The 20,546-nt window shown below is 42.0% G+C and overlaps 1 protein-coding gene across 8 annotated transcripts in view; it reads right to left on the bottom strand.

Moving 5' to 3' along the window:
- The window catches only part of SIN3A (SIN3 transcription regulator family member A), a 68,956-nt gene that overhangs the window by 25,166 nt on the left and 23,244 nt on the right, over positions 1 to 20,546 (bottom strand). For 6 of the 8 annotated variants that reach the window (XM_044979567.1, XM_044979568.1, XM_044979565.1 and 3 more), the window contains exons 2-11: positions 19,367 to 19,591; positions 16,397 to 16,573; positions 14,159 to 14,265; positions 13,287 to 13,569; positions 9,885 to 10,136; positions 9,086 to 9,238; positions 8,602 to 8,760; positions 6,708 to 6,797; positions 4,916 to 5,034; positions 947 to 1,157 (exon numbers count right to left, since the gene is read on the bottom strand). In XM_044979567.1, the coding sequence (XP_044835502.1) occupies positions 947 to 1,157; positions 4,916 to 5,034; positions 6,708 to 6,797; positions 8,602 to 8,760; positions 9,086 to 9,238; positions 9,885 to 10,136; positions 13,287 to 13,569; positions 14,159 to 14,265; positions 16,397 to 16,573; positions 19,367 to 19,555 (1,740 nt within the window). In that variant the 5' untranslated portion in view covers positions 19,556 to 19,591. The remainder of the gene's footprint in view (positions 1 to 946; positions 1,158 to 4,915; positions 5,035 to 6,707; positions 6,798 to 8,601; positions 8,761 to 9,085; positions 9,239 to 9,884; positions 10,137 to 13,286; positions 13,570 to 14,158; positions 14,266 to 16,396; positions 16,574 to 19,366; positions 19,592 to 20,546) is intronic. The other 2 variants (XM_044979569.1, XM_044979563.1) reach the window with 1 other exon arrangement.

Genomic DNA, 20,546 nt, shown 5'->3' with positions numbered 1-20,546 from the left:
TATTTTAAGCTAGCCTACCATCAGTCCCACTAAATGCTTATCACCTAAACAAAAAAGCACTTCCATTTGCAGGTCACTGGTGAGCTACATCCTGCCTTTTCTTCCTCCATGGCATCATGAGCAAAGCCCTGCCTATCCCCTCAAATGGAATCTTGTGGCAACGTTTATGGTGGCAAAGACTTTCACAGCCATCTAGGCAAGACATTTAGCTGTGCTCTGGGGCTCCCCTCTTCTCCAGCGAATCCTCTTAATCCCTCTTATAAATCACTGGGAATTTAGCTGACCTCCTGTAAAAGTCCCTGTCCCACCCACATCAGAACCACTAGCCTTCCTCAGCTGATAGGTAAACAGTACTGGCCAGCACCATTTCTGCATTGATCTAAAAAAGGTCACTACATAGCACAGCAAGGACTGGGCACACCCCCTGACTCTGCAGCACTTCCTGCCAGGAGACCAGAAAATGAAACTTTGTTTGTTGATCTGTGAAGTCTCTATAAACTGAGCAGATTCTTTTTATGTATTCTGAATCTCCCATAAAGTTTTTCTGATGTACATACACACCACAACTGAAACTAAGGAAAACTTTATGGAATTCTCGGAACACACAATTTGTGAGGAATCTGTTCTCTCTCTCTCTCTCTCACACACCCCCACCTGGTAGCTGCACTACTACTGAATGAGGAGGGGTTCTGCAGAAAAAATAGCATGTGATGACGAAATTAAAGACTGTATCATAATGCATATGCACACGGGGGCAAATTAAGGTTACACTGGCAAGCTTTAGCATTTCCTAACTTCTGAGTGCATGACTTTACAACTCTTCAGCATACTAGAGTTATGCAGTCAACTCCCCTTATTGCTCCTTTCTACCAGCTACCACTCAAGTCCTAGCAGACTGGAAATGGGCTTCCTCCAGCATGCAATTCCTCTAGCTAGAGTGCCTTACCTCTTTACATAGCGGAGTCCGCCCGGTGCACTTGGGCTGCTGGTAACTCTTGGGCAAGGCTCGGTAGCTGGAGCCCAGTCTCTTACAAGAAGCATAGTCTATCTCCATGGCAATCCCCTCTGTAGCCCGTTCTTTTGGAAATGTCTCCATGTGAACAGACTCTTTGTAACCCAGAAAGTTTTTAAACCAAGTGAACAGTTCCGGGAATTTCCTAAGGGAAAAGAAACATACAAGAAAGCCCTGAAAACTGTCGCAACTTAGAAATCAAATACCAGTCTCTAAGGTATTGGGGTCAGAGCTACCACTTGAGAGAGACAGTCCAAGACGGCCCTTGGAAGTCACATCTGGGGACAGAAGACTCTTGGCCACTCAATTACAGTTTGAGGTGGCCTGGTAAGGGGATGCCAGTGCAGAAAGTCATTCTGCTTTTTTTTGGATCGCTCCTGCCTCTATTCATCTTGAAGGCTATTTTTTTTGGTGGCAAATGCCTTCCCACCTGGGAGCCTGTTGCCATGATGTCTGAGATCAAACACTTTTCTTCTGCCTCATCCTCACTCATCTCAAATGTTCATATGAGGAACTGGGTCTGCAGCTTCTCCCAGAGCAGGCAAGACTTGCCAGGAGCACTCGGACAACATTTTCAAACTGAAATCTCTGACCATTTAGGTTAGATATGAAAGCCAGTTGGCTGGTTTCTCACCCATCTGGGCACTCAGCCTTAAAATAGATCATTACTTTCCTGATTGGAAAGGGGTAAAGAAGTTGAACATGGATTCTCAGACTCCACTGAAGAAAAATTCCACCTTTGAAGAGTGAGCCTCACATCACCAAAGCTTCAGTTGGTGTTGTATGATTAGGTGAAAGATTTAGAAAATACAAGCTGACATGCAAGCAGATAGATGTTGGTAACTGAAGTGGATTCTGCTTGTAAAAAAATAATCTTACTCTCTGACGACTTTATTAGAATCTAAAACCAATACAGGAAGAACTAGAAATACTAGTGAATAATCACAGTTACGACATAACTAGCATCACAGAAACTTAGTGGAATAATTCACGACTGGACCATTGGTATAGAAAGATAAGCTTGTTCAGAAAGGACAAGCAGGGGGGAAAAAACAGAGAAAGGGTTGCCTTGTATATTAAAGATGTATGCATTTGCATTGAGGATGAGATAGAAGCGGGAGGCAAACCTGTTGAAAGTCTCTGGGTAAGGATAAAAGGGGTAAGAAAAACAAGGGTGATGTTATGGTAGGTGTCCACTATAGACCACCAAACTAGGAAGAATAGGTGGATAAGCCTTTTTTTTTTTTAAACAACTAATAAAATTATCCAAAACACAAGACTTGGTAGTGATGGGGGACTTCAACTACCCAACACCTTTTGAGAAAATAATGAAGCAGGGCACAGATTATCCAGCAAGTTCTTGGAATGCACTAGAGACAACTTTTTATTACAGATGGTGAAGCAAGTGACTAGAGGAGAGACTATTCTAGATTTGAGTCTAAGAGGGGAACTGATTGAGAATTTGAAGGTGGAATGCAGCTTGGGTGCAAGTGATAATGAAACAAGAGTTTATGATAATAGACTTCAAGAAGGCAGACTTTAGAAAACTCACAGAATTAGTAGGTAAGATTCTGTGGGAAACAAGTCTCAGGGAGTTCAGGAGAACTGACAGTTTTTTTTTTAAAGAGAGACCTTATAAGGGTACAAGAGCAAACCATACCAGTGCGTAGGAAAGGATGGATGTATGGTAAGAGACCACCCTGGCTTAACCAGGAGATCTTCAACATACTGAAACTCAAAAGAAAGCATGCAGAAAGTGAAACCTAAGTCAAATTACAAAGGAGATTATATATATATATAGATATAGATATAGATATAAATATAAACCACAAGCACATAGGGACAAAATTAGAAAGGCCAAGGCACAAAACAAGATTAAACTAGCTAGAGGCATGAAGAGTAACAAGAAAACATTTTACAAAATGCATTAGAAGCAAGAGGAAGACCAAGGACAGGCCCATTAACTTAATGAGGAGGGAAATACACTAACAGAAAACACAGCAATGGCCGAAGTGTTAAATGCCTTTTTCATTTTAGTTATCACCAAAAAAGTTGGCAGTGCTTGGACAACTAACACAATGAACTTGAGTATAAATGGGCTAGGATCTGAGGCTAAAATAGGAAAAGAAAAGTTTAGAATTACTTAAACAAGTTAGAGGTCTTCAAGTGACCAGGGCCTGATGAAATACATCCTAGAATACTTAAGAAACTGGCTGAAGAGATCTCTGAGCCATTAGTGATTATCTTTGAGAACTCATGGAGGACAGGTGAGATCCCAAAGGGCTCAAAAAGGGCAAATATCGTAACTATCTGTAAAAAGTGGAATAAGGACAATCCAAGGAATTACAGACCAGTCATCTTAACGTCTGTCCCCTGAAAGATAATGGAGCAAATCAAACAATCAATTTGTAAGTACCTAGAAGAAAAGAAGGTAATAAGTAACAGTCAACATGGGATTTGTCAAGAACAAATCATGTCAAACATACTTAATATCCTTCTTTGATGGGGTAACAAGCCTTGTGGAAGGGGCGGGGGAAGCAGTAGATGTGATGCATCTTGACTTTAGTAAAGCTTTTCATACTGTCACACATGACCTTCTCATAAACACACTAGGGAAACACAGCTTAGATGAACCTAGTAAAAGGTGGGTGCACAACTGGCTGGAAAAATATACTCAGAGTGTACTCCTTCCTAAGCAGTCCTTTCCCATTTTATATTTGTGCAATTAATTATTTCTTCTGAAGTGTAGTACTTTGCATTTGTCTTTAGAAATAAACAGGATGAAATTTAATAAACACTTCTCCAGTTTGTCAAGATCATTTTGAAGTCTAATCCTGTCCTCAAAAAAGCTTGCAACCCTTCCCAGTTGGTATCTTCCACAAACTTTATAAGTGCACACTCTCTGCCATTTTCCAAATCATTTATGAAGATACTGAATAGAACCAGACCCAGGACTGATATCTGTGGGACCCCTCTCGATATCTCTTGCAGCTTGATTGTGAACCATTGATAACAAGACTGGGGACTGAACTAGATGGGTATGTTCTGTATCAAAGTTAGGACAAAATTACTATATTTACTGGGGGAAATATTTCACAAATCGCAAAGCAAGAGGCTGCTCGGACACCATTGTTTGATCTTCTCAAGAAGAGCAAAAGGGCAAGTAATAACAGCCCCACTTCTGCACTCCTCTCAGCTGCCATTTCATTCTTTGGAGTCTCTAGGAAGCCACAAAGCTGCCTCTTTCAGGAATTTCACCAGAAAGGGAAAATGGAAGTAATCAAATCAGGTGACAATGTGCAAGAAAAAAACAGAATAAGAATGGCTGTTCTTTTGCTTCAATGAAGGACAGCCAAGGAGAAGAATCTAAAATCTAATGCACTTTGAACTTATAAAATACTTATAAAGGATCTTGAAGTACAATTAGTGTTCCTTTTATCTTATAGGCCTGCTAATAGCATGTGGCACCTTGCAACCTACATTCATAATACGAAGTGTTCAGGCAGGGCTGGAGGAGACAGGAACCTCAGAGGTGACACATTTGGATCTCAGAGGTGAACTGGTATTAGCTCACTGCTGTAAGGGCAACTCCCTACCAGTTATTTTGTGAAAAAAATTAAGCAAGCAGCAGGGCACACAGATAAACTAGTCAACACTAACGTTCCATCTCTGGTGCACACCCTTTGTGCTGCAGGTAGCTCAGGAAATCAGAAGCCCAGTCAAACTATTGAAGCTTTGGAGTGCTGGGCAACAGAACCAATTGAATGTTCTCTTTTTTTAAATAGCCATGCAAGTCAGCATTTCATTCCCAGAACCCGAACAAAAACAGACTAGATCTCCTAACATCACGCACCTCCAAGCACTGACCACATACAGAAATGGATTTGCCCATCCTCTACTTACCCCAAGAACGGAGAAACCAGCTGCACAAGCTCAGCCCGGGAGATCACCTCCTGATTAAAGATAACCAGGCAGCGAAGAAAATTTTCATATGCCTCCGTGCTACGTAGAGCCTTGCGGACCTTACATGTATATGGGAGGAAGAAAACAGTCAATACAGAGTTAAGAATGAGTGCAACCTAGACTCAATAGTGTGCTCTCAGGTGTTATCCTGAACAGATGAGGTTACTCACACAGCCAGAATCAGACAGACACTCTCTTTTAGACTTGGGAGTTTTATGCAATTGCATTTAAATACATTTCCCCTGCCCATGCACTACTACTGTGAAAAGGTAAGGTATAAGAAACTCTGTAGAACAGAACAGAACATAAGTTAAATTGGGTCTCTGGTTCTCATTTGCACAGATCATGAGGCAAGAATGACGACTGATCCAAGGATGCCATTCTAGTGGACACCCTCCTACACCCCAAAGAAGTAAGCCATCAAGATGTTTGTGTCCACCCACAAGGAGAAGAGTAAAATATTGGACCACTGAGAAGAGTCTCAGTCAAAACTGGGTCATAGGACACTGCAAGCATGGACTACAACAGCTGTCTGCTGTTCTGCTTCTAGAAACAGACGCGTCACACAGGTAATCCTCTACCCACTAGGGCAAATGACAAGTCCAGGCAACAGAACAATTCACTGTAGCCTAACAAACAGTAATCCATGCTACAATAGTCACAACTGACTTTTCAGCTTGCATTATCACCACAAAGTGGTGTTTGTAACCCTCCTCTTCTCAGTCAGACACAGCTGAATCAGATTCTTTAGAACACTATTACCTTCTCACATAAGAACGATTTGCATCTACACATCAAATAGAGCAGTAGCATCATCAGGTTATTCATCATTGTGATTCAGACTGTACTGCAAGGATTTCTACATTTACTCAGGTTAACACCTCAGTATTTTCCAAGCAACATATGGGCTTTTGGTTACCATTACCTGGCCTGAAAACTGGGCCATGTCCCAGGGGCCAGAATGGTGTCACTAACACATGGATATATAGTTAAAATGACCATGTACCTGGGGTTGCATGCTCTGCTCCATGCAATGGAAGAGAGGGAAAATTGTGGACACATCAGGGAAGAGGACAAGGGACTACTTGGAGACATCTCACACTGTCTACCTGCCTCAGTCTAGTCTGTGTGGCCAGGAGATGTGGCAAGAAATAGGTAACAACTGCACAATATGGTATGTTACTACTCAGGAAAATGTAGCTTACAATGCAACCGACTCATTTAAGCAAAGTTCCCACACTTCATGCAGTTGGACAGGGGAAGGGAATGGAAAGAGTGACAGTGCCAACACAACAAGGTAGGCCAGTCATGTCACCAGTAGCATAGGGGGCCTGGAGTGACAGAAGATAAATGTAAACCATGAACAAAGATGCTTTTTCTTGCAGATTTTTGTCTTCCATGAGAGTTGGCAGCCACAACCCCCAACAGTTATGCTCTGCTGCCAACTCTACCTTCCCAGAGGGGACAAAGCTGTGGATCAAAGGCAGCTGAAGAGCCAGAGATGGACTTTAGGGGCAGGGACATGCACAAAATTTTTAAAAATTAATATATATCAGATGCGTAAAGACCAGCTGGTAAAGACCAGCTGATGGCACACGTAGTTAAAAGATGACAGAAGTGTCATTCTGGAGAGAACACCAGACTTCGCTGTGTATACTCACACTGGAAAACCAATTTGCTCTGAGCATGAATCAGATGCGCAAAACTGTATATTCAGAATTTCATCACTCACCTTCTCAAAGAACAGAGATTCTGTCCCCACCCCATGTTTGCTGGCTTCTGCCAATGACTGGTCCTTTAAACCAAGCAGCTTTGGTTTCTTCTGCAAAAAGCAAAAGTAAAACCACAAAAGAGGGATTAAAATATGCAATAACAAAGTTTTGCACATCTATCATGCCAGGGCATGTGTTTCAACTTCCCTGACACCCCATGTACAGTACACCGTTGCTATAATGCCCTTCATTATTACGAACCTTTGGCTATCACGAACCTGGTTCCTGGAGCTCAAGTGCAGTACAATACTGTACTGTGTTTAAAACAAAACAAAAACATTTTGCATATGCCTGCACAATTTTTATCCAACCTCATATGTTGAGCCCAAGGGCAGAAACTAAGGAGTGGGCCCCTACCCCACCTCCCCTCTACCGGGGCTGAAATCCAGAGTCTCAGCCCCACCACTTGGGGCTGAAAGCCCAGAGCCCCAACCTCCCATTGGTTTTGATAGTCTTTTTGGTATAACAAACCTCTGGCTAATGAACAAAAGGCTTGGATCCCAACAGGTTTGTTATAACGAGAATGTACTATACTTTCAAATAGAGCAGTCAACATCAAGTTTTTAGGAGGAGAATTATATTTGAGTTTCTACGGTATCCCAGAATTAAAATATTCATTTCGCTCCCCTCTTTGTTTCCCCTGAACTCTGAATAATTCCTTTCCTCACATTCCTATTTGATGGGCTGGGGGGGGAGAAGAGGGAGGGTGGCTTTATTTTTCACTAGCAGCAAAACTTCAAATAATGTTTAATCATCAAGTCACTTGCAACAGTCATTGCACAGAATACACCTCAATATATTAGTTCTGTACTTAACAACAACAACAAACAACAAACTCCTTTTGATTTCTGCCAGAATCTCTCCCACTCCAATCTTGCACCTCCCCATAGTTTCTGCATTTCTTTGCTCTCTTCTTTTATTTGTTCCCAGGGTCTTCAAGGATCCCTCCCTCCCACAGATGCACATCTCATTCTCAGAGGATTGCTGGAAGCTGACCATTATTGTTATTTGCTCCGTCATTCTGGAGGCAAGTGAGATTAAATTACTAGAGAGATGGATGCTGTTCCTTTCCTTTACAAAGAAAAATGCAGAGGTCTGAGATCACTGGATAAGACTACCAACACAGGGAGAAAAGAGGCCAGCTTGACCCTTACAACCTCAATACCTAAACACTAGACCACTTTGCCATTTCTGTTTCATTGCAAAGCCTTATTCGCCAAGAAATGCTGGTAGCTTGTAAAGGCAAGGCTTGGCTAACAGAACACAGACTCATCAGAACTCTCAAATTACCTTTATCATGGGAAGAACAGACAAGAGCCCAATGCACCTGCACTGAGTTTTGATTTAATGCAACCTCTGTGATACACGGTAACTAGTCCCCTCTTTTACTTCCCCCAAATGCCTTGAGAATGGCATTGCAAGCTTTTTAGACAACCTGTCACTTAGTCAAATTTACTGAGGTTTCTCCCTATCTACTCCCTCCAAATGCTGCTTTGTTAAATAAAACAATATTAATCAATAAACATATCCCTGTGTATTCTCTAGCAACATAGGAGAAGAAACCTGGTACTGTTCCTCTTTCTCCACTGGTAACTACTGCCACGCTCATGTACGCTGCATCTAAGTCTCTAGCCCTCTTTGTATGGATACTACTAAATCCTGCACTTAAAGGCAGACCTGAAAAGGGTCTAACCAGAAGCCTGGGCAGGTCTCCTTCACACTCAATTTAGTCATAACCTGGACTGTGAGCCTCAATATAAACAAGTATGTAAAGTGCATTCTACTCTGTGCCCTCAATTTTCACTCATTACCATTACTTGCTGGAGAAAAGCTGTGAACGATGCATGTTCTTACCTTCACTGGTGGGGTTGCTCCAGTTCCTGAGTGCCGTCTGATTTGACAGCCATTTTGGTTGGGTCTTTGTTGCTTGTTGTTGAGCTGGGGTTTCTTGACTGTTCCACCATGGTCATTTCTCACCGACTCCACTTTCTCTGCAGTTGTCTTGCTTAACAGCTTATTTAAAAAAAATCCACAAGACTATTAGTGATGTGAGCTTCTGGTGCTGGGGCAAGGGTGCATGTGAAACCCCGTCACCTTAGCTCTAGCTGACCAGTGCATCTTACAGCAGTGATTATAGTCCTAGAACAGGTCTTTGAGGCCCAGGAGTCACATTTAAAGATTTGTTAACAGAGACTGTATTCCCTGCCCTCTTTTCCCCATGTGCAATGAAAGACTGTTTGAAAACACACTTAGCAAACAGGAAAGCAGTGTACTTTTCTGAACTCAGTTTTCTTGCATAGCCAGCTTTCTACCAACTAATTAGCAGGGTTGAACTCACCACAGAGCTGTTAGCATCTGGCAGGAACTGCCCAAACTCAGAGAGTAAATCCTCCTGGTTCTTGAAGAGGCGCGCCACCTGTGCATACACCTCCTGCTCTGTCAAAGCTGGTGTGTAGTTACCACCTGCCTCCTTGGCATTCCGCTGCTCTTTCTGTCACGGGAACGGGGATGTGTGAGAGCAAAGGAAATAAGAACCATTACAGCTGCTTTCCCTAGTTTCTGCTTTTCTTTCTTAGGGAGCAATACTTAATGCAACTCAAAACATTCATCCCTGAGCTCAGTTTATGTTTGTTGCTCCTGTATTGCTAACTGGAAAATCAGCAACCGAAAAAAAAATTGAAGATGGTGGCTGGCAGCTCCTCTGAAAACAAAGAGTCATTCCAAATGCTCAGGGGGCAAACATCAATTGACAGGGTACTGATGCCGCATAGCTTGTTCTCTCTCCTTCACATTACTGTATGTAGATGCATTATATGCATCACCCCTCTATGTCCCAGGTTCATACAACATATTGCTCACTATTTCAGATAATTGCAACTACAGACAAATGCTGATTTGACACTGTTAACTCATGCAAAGTTAAACTGGTTTGAAACACACAAGTTGCCACCCCTACCCCTTCTCCCCCCCAGCTAATTGTTTACTACTTGAAATCCCCAAGTATGTCAATCTTCCGCGTAGCCCCTTCAAATACACAATACAGGTGTGCGTTAATTTTCTATGGTAAGGCATGACACACACATGTATACATACTCAAAAGCACCTGCATGGTAGTGCATGTATAGTGTTCCACAAACCTGATACGTGTGGAGGATCTCCAGGAAGGCCTTATAGATGTCTGGCTGTCCCTGGAACCGATTCTTGATCTTGTTGACATAGTTGATGGCATGATTAAACTCAACTGGCTGATTGTTCTGCAGGGATGGTGTGGTTCCAAGAGAGATTGTCACAGGTGTATGAGGCTGCACAGGTGGAGAGCGTGGTGATGCATATGGAGGAATTGGGGGAGTCTGCTGGCTGGCTGGCGTATGTGCCTGCAATTGTGATGGCTGAGAAAAAAAGGGACACTTAGTTTTGTCTTAGAGATGTGTGTTGTGGTAGTTTATTTCATTCAGATCAAATCCTAGGACGAGAACAAGTAATATTAGAACTCAACAAAATCAGTCGCACACAATAACCCAGCGGTGGGGAGATGTTCCCACAACTGATGCCAACAGCAAAGCACCATGCACAGGGTACCTCTGTGAGATGGAAGCTCTCAGTCTACCCAAGATACTTTGATTTGACCAATAGAGAGGCTGAATAGGCTGGACATACCCTGATGATATTAATGCCCAGTGAAATACCCTCACCCATATGTTTTAGCACTGGGATTTGTGACATGCTCACTTCTTGGTGTACTTAACTCCAAAGCTGGGAGTGTTACAGCAATTTTTTTTTTTTTTACACTGATGGAAATGGAATAGGAAAGGGACTAACACTAAAACTAAGTGAATGTTGTCTATCTTAACAATAAGCAGCTCACCCACACAAGAAAATTTCCTAATGGTTGATCCTGAATGGAATTTTATTTTTATTTTCAAAAACTGATTTTGAATATTAATGGATGTACTGAATAAATACATATAACTAAAACAAAGGAAAACTAATTTAGGATGTGACAATCTAAAGAGCTGATACAAAGCATACTTGGTAAAACAGAGAAAGACCTCACCTTTCAAGTAGTGAGGAAACATATATTGATATTACAGAGCAGCTCAATTTTAGCTGAGCCATTTTTGTCTCTTCATATTTCAAATTAACAGGAACCAAACTGCATAGACTTAGATTGCTCCATGGTCTGTTTAAATTGGGGGGGGGGGGAGAGATAGCTCAGTGGTTTGAGCATTGGCCTGCTAAACCCAGGGTTGTGAGTTCAATCCTTGAGTGGGCCATTTAGGGATCAGAGCAAAAATCTGTCTGGGGATCAGTCCTGCTTTGAGCAGGGGGTTGGACTAGATGACCTCCTGAGGTCCCTTCCAACTCTGATATTCTATGGTGGCTAGTTATTGTCTCCATTATGAAGGTATCCTGTATTCCATAAAGCCAGGCAATTGCATCTAAAGTACTTTCCTTCTCCAATATTCAGTTAGAAGTCACAAAACTGACACTAACAAATATGAAAATCAATTTAGGATTTTAAAATTTGGTCACTACCCTTTAGTGGGAGGCTCAACAAAATCACAGAAGGGTCTAGAGCCAACTTGGAGCTGGTAATTTTCAATGCAACTGAAAATATTTCACCCTCCACTGCCTTCCAGTAAGCATCAAAGCTGTATTTTGGGAGACTAAGGTTGCCCTAAACCTCCCATTATAGCACCTTGTTTTCAGTTGCTTATAACTTTGCCAAACTAATTCTTCAAGCTCAAGTTTCTTATGCCCGGCATCTGCCTCAGGCTAAAGTTTCAGCATAAACAGTTCAGCTAGTTCTGAGAAGGAGATCAAGGAAAAGCATGTTTTGCCCATGCTAAAACAAATGCTTACAACAATTTCATTGAGATGCTCTAGGGCTTCCACGCTTTGGAGTAGGGACTTGAAATCTGAGATTTCCTAACTTTTGAATGCTTGACTTTGCAAACAACCTTAATGTTCTCTTCATGTATTTTGGGTGTGTCATTTTTATATAAAGGCAGAAGAGAACTACCATTAGTTCATCACTCTGAGGATCTATTAATTGTCAGAGAATCCTGCTGCATGCTACCAGTGTTGGAGAAAGGGAAGGTTATGGTCATCTAGTCTGGCTTCCAGCATAACACAGGACATAGGATTTCACCAGTGATTCCTGCATTAAGTCCATAATTTCTGGTTGAGCTAGAGTGCATGTTTAGAAAGACACCCAAACTTGATTAAAAAGACTTCAAGAGAAGAAGAATCCACCATGTCCCTAGGCAAATTGTTCCAGTGTTAATTACCCCAACTGTTAAAATTCTACATGACAGATACAAAGGTGAGTGAGGTAATATCTGTTAGTGGACCACTTTCTGTTGGTGGAAGGGACAAGCTTTCAAGCTTCATAGAGTTCTCTTCCTCGGGTCATATGAGAGAGTTCTGTGAAGCTGAAAAGCTTGTACCTTCCAATAAAAGTTATTATTTCACCCACCTTGTTTTTCTGATATCTGGGAACCAACACAGCTACAACACTGCAAATAACAATGGAAAATTCTACATGAGAGTTTCAGACAGCTGACAACCCTTCCATCAAGGTTTTTATTTCTTAGCAGAAAACAAAAAGAATGTAGGGGAATATCAAGAAGTCCTCACTGTTCAATATTTACCTAATACTTTATCAGGGCTCCATAAAAAGTGCAACTGAGCTAACTAAAAAAGGCACTTATTTTGGGCCTACCTGACCATCCTTGGATAGTGGTCTCTACCACATTTTGTTAGAGACTCTGGGTATCTTTCTTCCCCCAAATAAAGTGTATAACATTGGCTTGCATCTCCTTTGGTAGTCTCCAATGGAGAGGTTTGAAATAATGTATTGATTTTGGATAGCAAGTTCATTTTTCAATCAAAGCAATATTTTCAAACCGATTACTGAGGTTTTTTTTTCTTCTTTTTTAAAGTAAAAGCTTTTAAGAAAGGAAACTAAGCTGGAGCCAAAGAGACTATTTAGGCAAGGAGCACAAACTAGGGTTCTGAGATGCTACAGTAACAAAATGGAGTCACCACTTCATACCTGAATTTGCCTGCTCCGAAACTAAAATTAAAAAAAGGAGTTTCTGAAGTTTTGGACCAAATCCATCACTTCAGATTCCATCTAAAATTTACTTTACATCCTAAGACTTCTCCAAAGTCAGTAATTTCCTGAACAATTCTGTTGAACCATTTATATTCACATGTGGTCCTTTTCATTGCGCTGGCAGTTCAGTGACTGATTATTTTCACACTCATATCGTATCACCAGGTAATATGACCGCTCTCCACTCATGGAGACCATCATTCAAATGCACACTCACAGCTGCTGCTGCAGAGCCAAACTGGTACATGTTTACTGTAGTTTTCATGATGTGAAAAAGTTGCAGAAGTGATTTTACAGATATTTCAGTTTTTACATTTCCTTTGATAAAATGTTAAGCCTTTTGCAATCTTTAGTTCCCTACCGTTTCTAAAGAGGGACCAGGTGTTTCACTCTGCCTGTGGTATCCAAAGTTTCTCACCTTGCTGATTTTGGCAGGTGGTGGCTGTGGTGCAGGCTGTGCTGGGGTTGGGGTTGACTGTGCTGAAGGCTGGGATTGATGCTGAGGCTGCGGCTGTGGCTGTGGCTGGAGGCCATGAGTGGGGATCTGGTGAACCTGCCCTGGTGTTGTCACATTCACCATATCATTAGTCTGCACCTCAATTTTGTAGCCAGGTGGCAAGAAGGTATTGAAGCCCATGATCAAGTCAGGGTGACCTTTGAAGAGCTGAGACACGCGGCTGATCACCCCTGGAGTGTCAATACTGAAAAGAAACAAGAAGATAGAAAGGTCACAGATCTTGCAAAGGGCTCTCACTGGCAAACCAGGAACCCCACACAACAGAACTTTACTTTCCACTCAATTTTTTATCTAGCCATCATTAGCCTGCAACAAAGCCAGGAAACCAGACAAAACTGATTCTTACTCATGTATTATTTAACTTGGCTGTAACGTAAGATCAATTTTATTTGTCCAAATATCACTAACTCAATGTGATTTGGTCACAAGTCTGACCGCTCTGCAGCTACTGGCAAGCAGACAACCAAATGAATCAGCTGTAAGAACTGAACCTGTGAACTCCAACTCTCTAAGCAGAGATTTGGCACAAGTGAAGGGATCTGCTTGGGCTCCAGAATGGAAAATACTGATCAACACTGCATTTCCCAGGACTTTCCAACCAGCAGCATGGATGGAACAAACAGGAGGAAAAGGACTCTAGAGATTATCAAGAGATGGATAATCTCCAAAGTGGAAAGTGCTAACCATCTCTTGCCCACATCTCCCAAACACACATGCGCGTGCGCACGCACATTCTCTATCTAATATGAGGAAAGCAGAACATAAGTTGTTACCTTTGAGACTTAAATTCCTTCATTATATCCAGGAAATCATTGTAGACCTGAGGCTGACTACCAAACTGCAGCTTCACCTGGTCAAGATAGGAGAGCGCATCCTCCACCTGTGAGCAAAATAAAGGAGCTAAAAATATACCTCAGAGAAAAGTGGGTGCCCACTCTTGCGCATGAACACACATTTGGAAAGGCACCTGCCTACAGTATACCACGAGTAAGTAATTAGGTAGCAGCCGGACCATAACATTGGCTAGTTTATAATCAGTGCTACCTGACCATTTGACACAGCCACATTCTATTGCTGGGCTCACACTGGAAAGATCTTGGTATTTTTCTGTGATGATGCAATGTATGCATCAGCAGAAATAGTCCCAGTGAACACACTTCAAAGTAACCATTTCATCACTGGCTGGGGTGATTGTTAGTAAAAACTCAGAGCTGGACATGCGTTATTTTTCCTACATTTTTTGTGGAAATTATTATTGAAGTCTAAAAATAAACAAGGTGGGGGACCCTAGGAGGAAATTCCATGTATTAGTGCTGCCAGGTACACACTTGCACTTTTTTTTTTTTTTTTAAATCAAGAGACAGACATTTCAATTTGGCTCATAAGGATCTGAAAAATGCTAACTGTGGATGTTAACTCTGATGTACTCAAACAGCAAGAAGACCATGTGGAAACTTAGTTTCTATTTATGAATGGTCCATATCCCTATGTCTGATTTTCAGGCGGTGCTGTTTGAGCAACCACAGCCCTCAGTGAGAATTCTGGCTGCTTCTTATGTCTGAAAGTCAGGCTACAAATGAATATACTGCAAGAGCCATCCATCTCCCACTTTGCTCATTACCAGATTGTCTGGAGGTATGAAAGCTCTACATGCAATAGAAGCCTTCTGGTATAATATCTGAGACTGTCACTGGACTTGTTCCTGTTCTATTGTATGGGAAATACTGAAGTTAATTAAAAAGCTAATTAAAAGAGTTTTTAATCCATATTCATCTAAAGTCTGATCTTGAATCATCAGAGGTTTTGCCATTGATTTCAAAAGGAGCAGAATCTGATCGCAGAATACAGGAAAGTAGGTCCCCTGGAAAGTAAGCACTCTGTTGCTCTGTTTACTGTTTTAAAATGTGGGAGCAATGAAAGACACTTGAATATGTTTTCCAAAAGAGAGGAGTAAGAAATAGACATAGAATCATATACGTGTTCTTACTACAGCTGATCTGAATTTAACTACTTCAATGTGTTATTGGGGGGGGGGGGTTAAGGGAATTTATTGCAAGCAGTGTAAGAACAGAGCCTTGCTCACTCCCAAGCATCTCCTCCACACCCACCCACGCAAAGCAACACATTCAGAAAAGCTTCTAGATACTGTGGTAGTTTAACCCTTTCACACATGGGCTCTGCATTAAAGCTCCTTGGCCCCCCTTCTTTCCTCCCCAAACCTGTTGATTAGAATTCCAGATTTCATTATTTTGCTACAGCATTTGAAAAGAAAATGCATTAACGGAGGCAGGAAGGGGAGTCTTTGGCTTACACAGTCTAAATCCCCTTCTTCAAACTGAAATACTAACGGTGTATAGGGCCAGCTTTCAAGACATGAATTCCAGGCTTCTGTGGCTCATCAGGAAAGCTTTTAACAGGCAGTCCAACTGGCTCTTCTGGGAGGCTGGTATTACATATGCAATAGCCAAAGGCCCCAGATTACCCCCAAACTTCTGGCACAGGCCTCAGAAACTGCTGCCTGCTCTGCAGCAGCATAACATAAACAGAAGTCGATAGCTTTAAAGATTTTATTGAATGAATATACAGTACTTCAATACTTACTTTTGACATTCAATAAAATGTAATTTTTCCATTCATTTAGGCTGCTACACAAAATGAAGCTCACCACAGAGTTTACCAGGTCACAGAAGTCAGGGGTTTTGCTGATGAACATTGGTACAGCACAGACTACATGGGACTGTATTACCTACGCATAATGCTAATACCAGACTCCTTGGGTTTGTTCTGAACACCATGCCAAAGGCCAAGTTCCAACACCCACCACGTCGTCCATAAACCTAACCTAACCACCCTTCATTGCAAAAACATTATTATAAAATCAGCAACTATTACCTGAGATATCTCCTCCAGTTAGATCAGACACCTGTGCAGATGAAACTACCACCAACTAAGCAGATGCTGCCCTTCAAAACACCCATTTTACAGAATGATAAATTGGAGGTTGGTGTTACCTTAAGCCTCTGGAACTGCTGCTGCCCCTGCACTGGTGCTGCTGGAGGGGTCGGGTGAGCATGACTCTGCACCACCTGGCTTCCATGAGGCTGCACAGGTGTGGTGTGATGATGTCCGCTATGGACGGTCGCGATAGCAGGGCCATGACTGCCTGAGCTCTGTGGCACAGCTGACACCTGGGGAAGGAAGATAAGAAAGCAACTGGGGGTTAGGGCTTTATCTGCTCTTGGAAATTCCCTACTTCCTGCTTCAGTGAGGACATGGACTTACATAGCGCCTTTCATCAGGGCGCAACCCTCACAGTACTGAAATGCATCCACTTCTGTGGTGAAACAACTGCTGCTTATTGTGAAGCTAGTTTAAAAGCAGTTTAAAAGCAGCCTCGAATCCTATCCATTCCTGAATGCACAGATGCTGCATGAATTTCATCTGGTGACTATCTGTAAAATGGATATAATAACCTTTATCCAATTCCTTGGGCAGTTGTGCACTGTAGCCGTTTATAAATAAATGCTTCAATATCTCTGAAAGAAAAAAATACAAACTACAATTTTGAATTGGCAGAATGTCACCAAGTCTGTACTTTCACCATAGCACCAAGACTAACAGCCTTATTCATTAAATGCATTTTGGGCTCTTTAACCATGACCTGCAAAAAGGGAAAAAAATGGCTGCTTTCTTTCATTTTCTCTGATTTACAAAGGCCTTGAAGATTTTTTTCAGAAGTACAAAAGGTGGGAACCCTCTCTGGGTTTATGATAGAAATTCAGGTCTTGTCCAGCCTGGAAAGCTCTGTGGTGACTGGAGGACTAGTGACGTGACACCACCACAGGAGCCCGGAGCGAAAGTAGAGAAGGGGAAGGGATTTTCAGGCAGATTTGGACAAATTTATCAGTGCAATTGTATGATTGGGGTTACTTTTGATGGTAAGGGGCAGGGCTCAACAGCCCCAAGGCTCACATTTGGTTTATGTTTTACATTCCTAAAAAGCTCACGCTTCAGGATTTCAGCCAGCCACTGGCAGGGGACAGGAATGATTCTCCTCCCCACATGTATTCTGGCAGGTTTTTTTTTTTATCTCCTTCCTTTGACACATCAGAGATGGCCACGGCTGGAGATGGGACATTTGAGGGATGGCCAGGGCTCTAAGGTAGCACCAAGCATTTTCTCTCAGCTACTTGGCTGGCTGATTTTTGTTCACATGCTCAAGGTCCATCTGATCACTGAATGTGGGATCAGGAAGGAATTTTCTCCCAGGTCAGAATGGCAGTGACCGGGGGGGGGAGGGGGGGGGTTTCACCTTCCTCTGCAGCGTGTAAGCGTGGGTCACTTGCCAGTATTTTTTGGGTCTCTCTCACTTAAGCATTTCCCTGCCATCTTAGGGGCCCGCAGGCATCAGTCCACCTAGGTCCCTCCTATTCTCTGCCCATGGCTCATAACGTTCTAGTCTCCTGTGGGCTGCAATAACTTTGGTCTCATTTCAGTTGTTGTGTTTAGCATGCATGCGCTGGGTAGGGCTGGCGGCCTGTGAGATACAGAAGGTCAGACTAGATGATCTGGTGGTCCCTTCTGCCCTTAAACTCTGATTCTATGATATAGAAACAAAACCAGAGTTTGACTATTACCACCTATTTAATGGCACAATGACAAACATTTTGGATACAGAAAGCCTTTGTTAAAGATTCAACACCATAGCTCTTCAATTTAGGTGTTAGAACTCTCAATTAATATCCTTTGGACCCCCCAGAGATCCTCCAGCAAAAACCTGGGAAGACCCAAACTTGATGATTACCTTTAGAAAAATCCAGAAGACAAGCAGAACAAACTCTTTTGAACATGCACTTTTCAGCCTCCTTTATACAGCATAAACAAGCAAAAAGAGTTCAATTTAAAAATTCTTTAATGAATACTTAGCATGAATTTTTTAAAAATCTGATTTAAAAAAATCCAAAATTTTAATTGAGCACCTGCTTCAAAACAGAACAAAAACAAGCAAGGTTTTTTGTTCCCCCATTCACATTTAGAAGACTCTTAAGAAGGCCTGAGAGCAACATCAAACTTACCTGGGACAACTCTCCAGACCTCTATCCCCGTCTCTGAGTACATGCCTGCCTGCTGTTACTGTTAGTAGTGAACATCTTTTTGAAGAGCCTGGGGTAGCGTGTGCACATGAGTTGCTCCCCAGGCCAGTGCATGAGATGGGAAGTGCAACTGGCCAGCAACAAAACCAAGGCAAGGATGATATATAGAGTGCTGGCAAAAACTAAATAAACACTGGGAAAAATAGAGGACAAATATTTCTCTCTAGTGTTTCACTTTTAAGAAATCTTACATGCTGCTATTAGATTAATAAGTAAAAATTTTTCAGATGACGTGATTTTCAAATTGGCAATGTTCCTTTAATAAGCACAAAAAGTCAGGATCTCAAAAGGAAGAATGCCACCTAATCAATCACCGCATCACTTCCCGCTGGACCTGGATTTTCCCTGGACATCTCCCATCCAAGTATTGATCCAATCCAGTCTTGCTGAGTTTATGAGCTGAAAAATCACAGCAAAGGTTGACTGGCTGCAGGACAAACTATCCTACTTAAAAGGGGGGGGAAAAAAAACCCATTTACTGGCCGACTTCTGAATAGGAGATTATTCAGAGATCAGGATACAAGGGTCCCCAATTTAGGCCTTAACTCAACAAGGTACTTAAGCACATACCTAATTTTGAGCTTGTAATCAGTTGCCACTAAAATCACGGGACTTAAAGCAAGTGCTTAAAATCAGGCATGTGCTTAAATATACTGTTAAATTGGGGTCTTAAATTAAGAGGCCACTGTTGGCAAAATAATAATTGCTGTCACATGTAGAACCCCACCACAGATTATTAAACATGCATCTTGCATTGTATGGTCATTGCTGTTAAGACAACGAGACTGAATTATTCTCTGGTTCACTCTATGTAACAAGCGAGCATACCTGGTAGCTGGGAGTTACAGAGTACTGAATTCCAGTGGCAGACTGCATGGTCTCCGAAACCGCCTCATATACAGGAGGTGCTGGAGCAAGCACACGGTGCTGGTGTTGGAAAGCGTCTGTGCTGCTGGTGATACGTCTCTGCTGTGACGCGTACACCGGTGACTCCTGCTCATCCAATCGCCGCTTCATTCTGAACTCATGCTCAGGGAAGCACTACAAAACCTGCTAAAACAGTTCAATTAACAAACAGAAATGATTAATCATTCTCCCTTAATGAATATGATGTTGAGCTCATCAACAGGAGGCATAGCATAGGTAAGGCACGTTTCTGGGCATCCATTTAACTTAATTATTTCTTGGATAATTTTTTTGAGGGGGGATGTGCGTTTGGAATCGGGATTAATTTTTTCAGGTAAAATAGTAAAATTGCATTTTTCTAAATACTAGCCTGTTTTAGAATTCAAATATTCAGGTTGAAAGCACAAGTTAATTTCTTCAACAAACTGAAGTACATTTCTAATTTGAACATCGTTAACATATGTAGATTCTGAACAAAGCTACGTTTCCATACAACACAGACTGGAGATGGTTGAGGAGTTTCTAGCAACAGAAGTCCAAGTAGCTCTTTCACTGTGGCGGTGAATCTTAAAAGGCCTTCAGCTATCCTCTGAAGTGCTTACTATGAGTTTTACACTTTCAGTGTATGTCAGCTGTGAACCTGACACAGCAGCAACAGCCCAGGTAGGATGCTAGCCAGCCCTGTGGGAAGGGGTTTCAAGAAGCTTTGGGAGAGGGTAGGGAATTTAATTCTAAATTATGTAGGGACCAAAATCAGGTTCTATCAGATTTTACACACTGAAATAAAGTTAGTAGTAAATCCAGAAGAAGAAGAAGAAAAAACCTGCAGACTTGCTAGTAAATTTAGTTTTGATTCCACATCCCTCTCCAGTAAGTTTTACCCAGCCCCCAGTGTCACTGCAGATCACCAGTGTCGCTAAGTGTCAAAAACTGACCCCAATGTTTCCTCAGGACATCAGAAGACAATGATGAACAACCCACCTGCAGCTCCCTCAAGATCTTCCTGCAACACACATCCAAAAGACATATGCTCCTGCTCTAATCCAAATAGTGTTTCCTTAATTCACTCTAAATTTGTGTCACTGTTCTGCCCTCCCACCCC

Source organism: Mauremys mutica, chromosome 11, assembly GCF_020497125.1.
Source record: "Mauremys mutica isolate MM-2020 ecotype Southern chromosome 11, ASM2049712v1, whole genome shotgun sequence".
Lineage (NCBI taxonomy): Eukaryota > Metazoa > Chordata > Testudines > Geoemydidae > Mauremys > Mauremys mutica.
The sequence above is the reverse complement of the archived record's forward strand: the minus strand, read 5'-3'. Positions and strand labels throughout refer to the sequence as shown.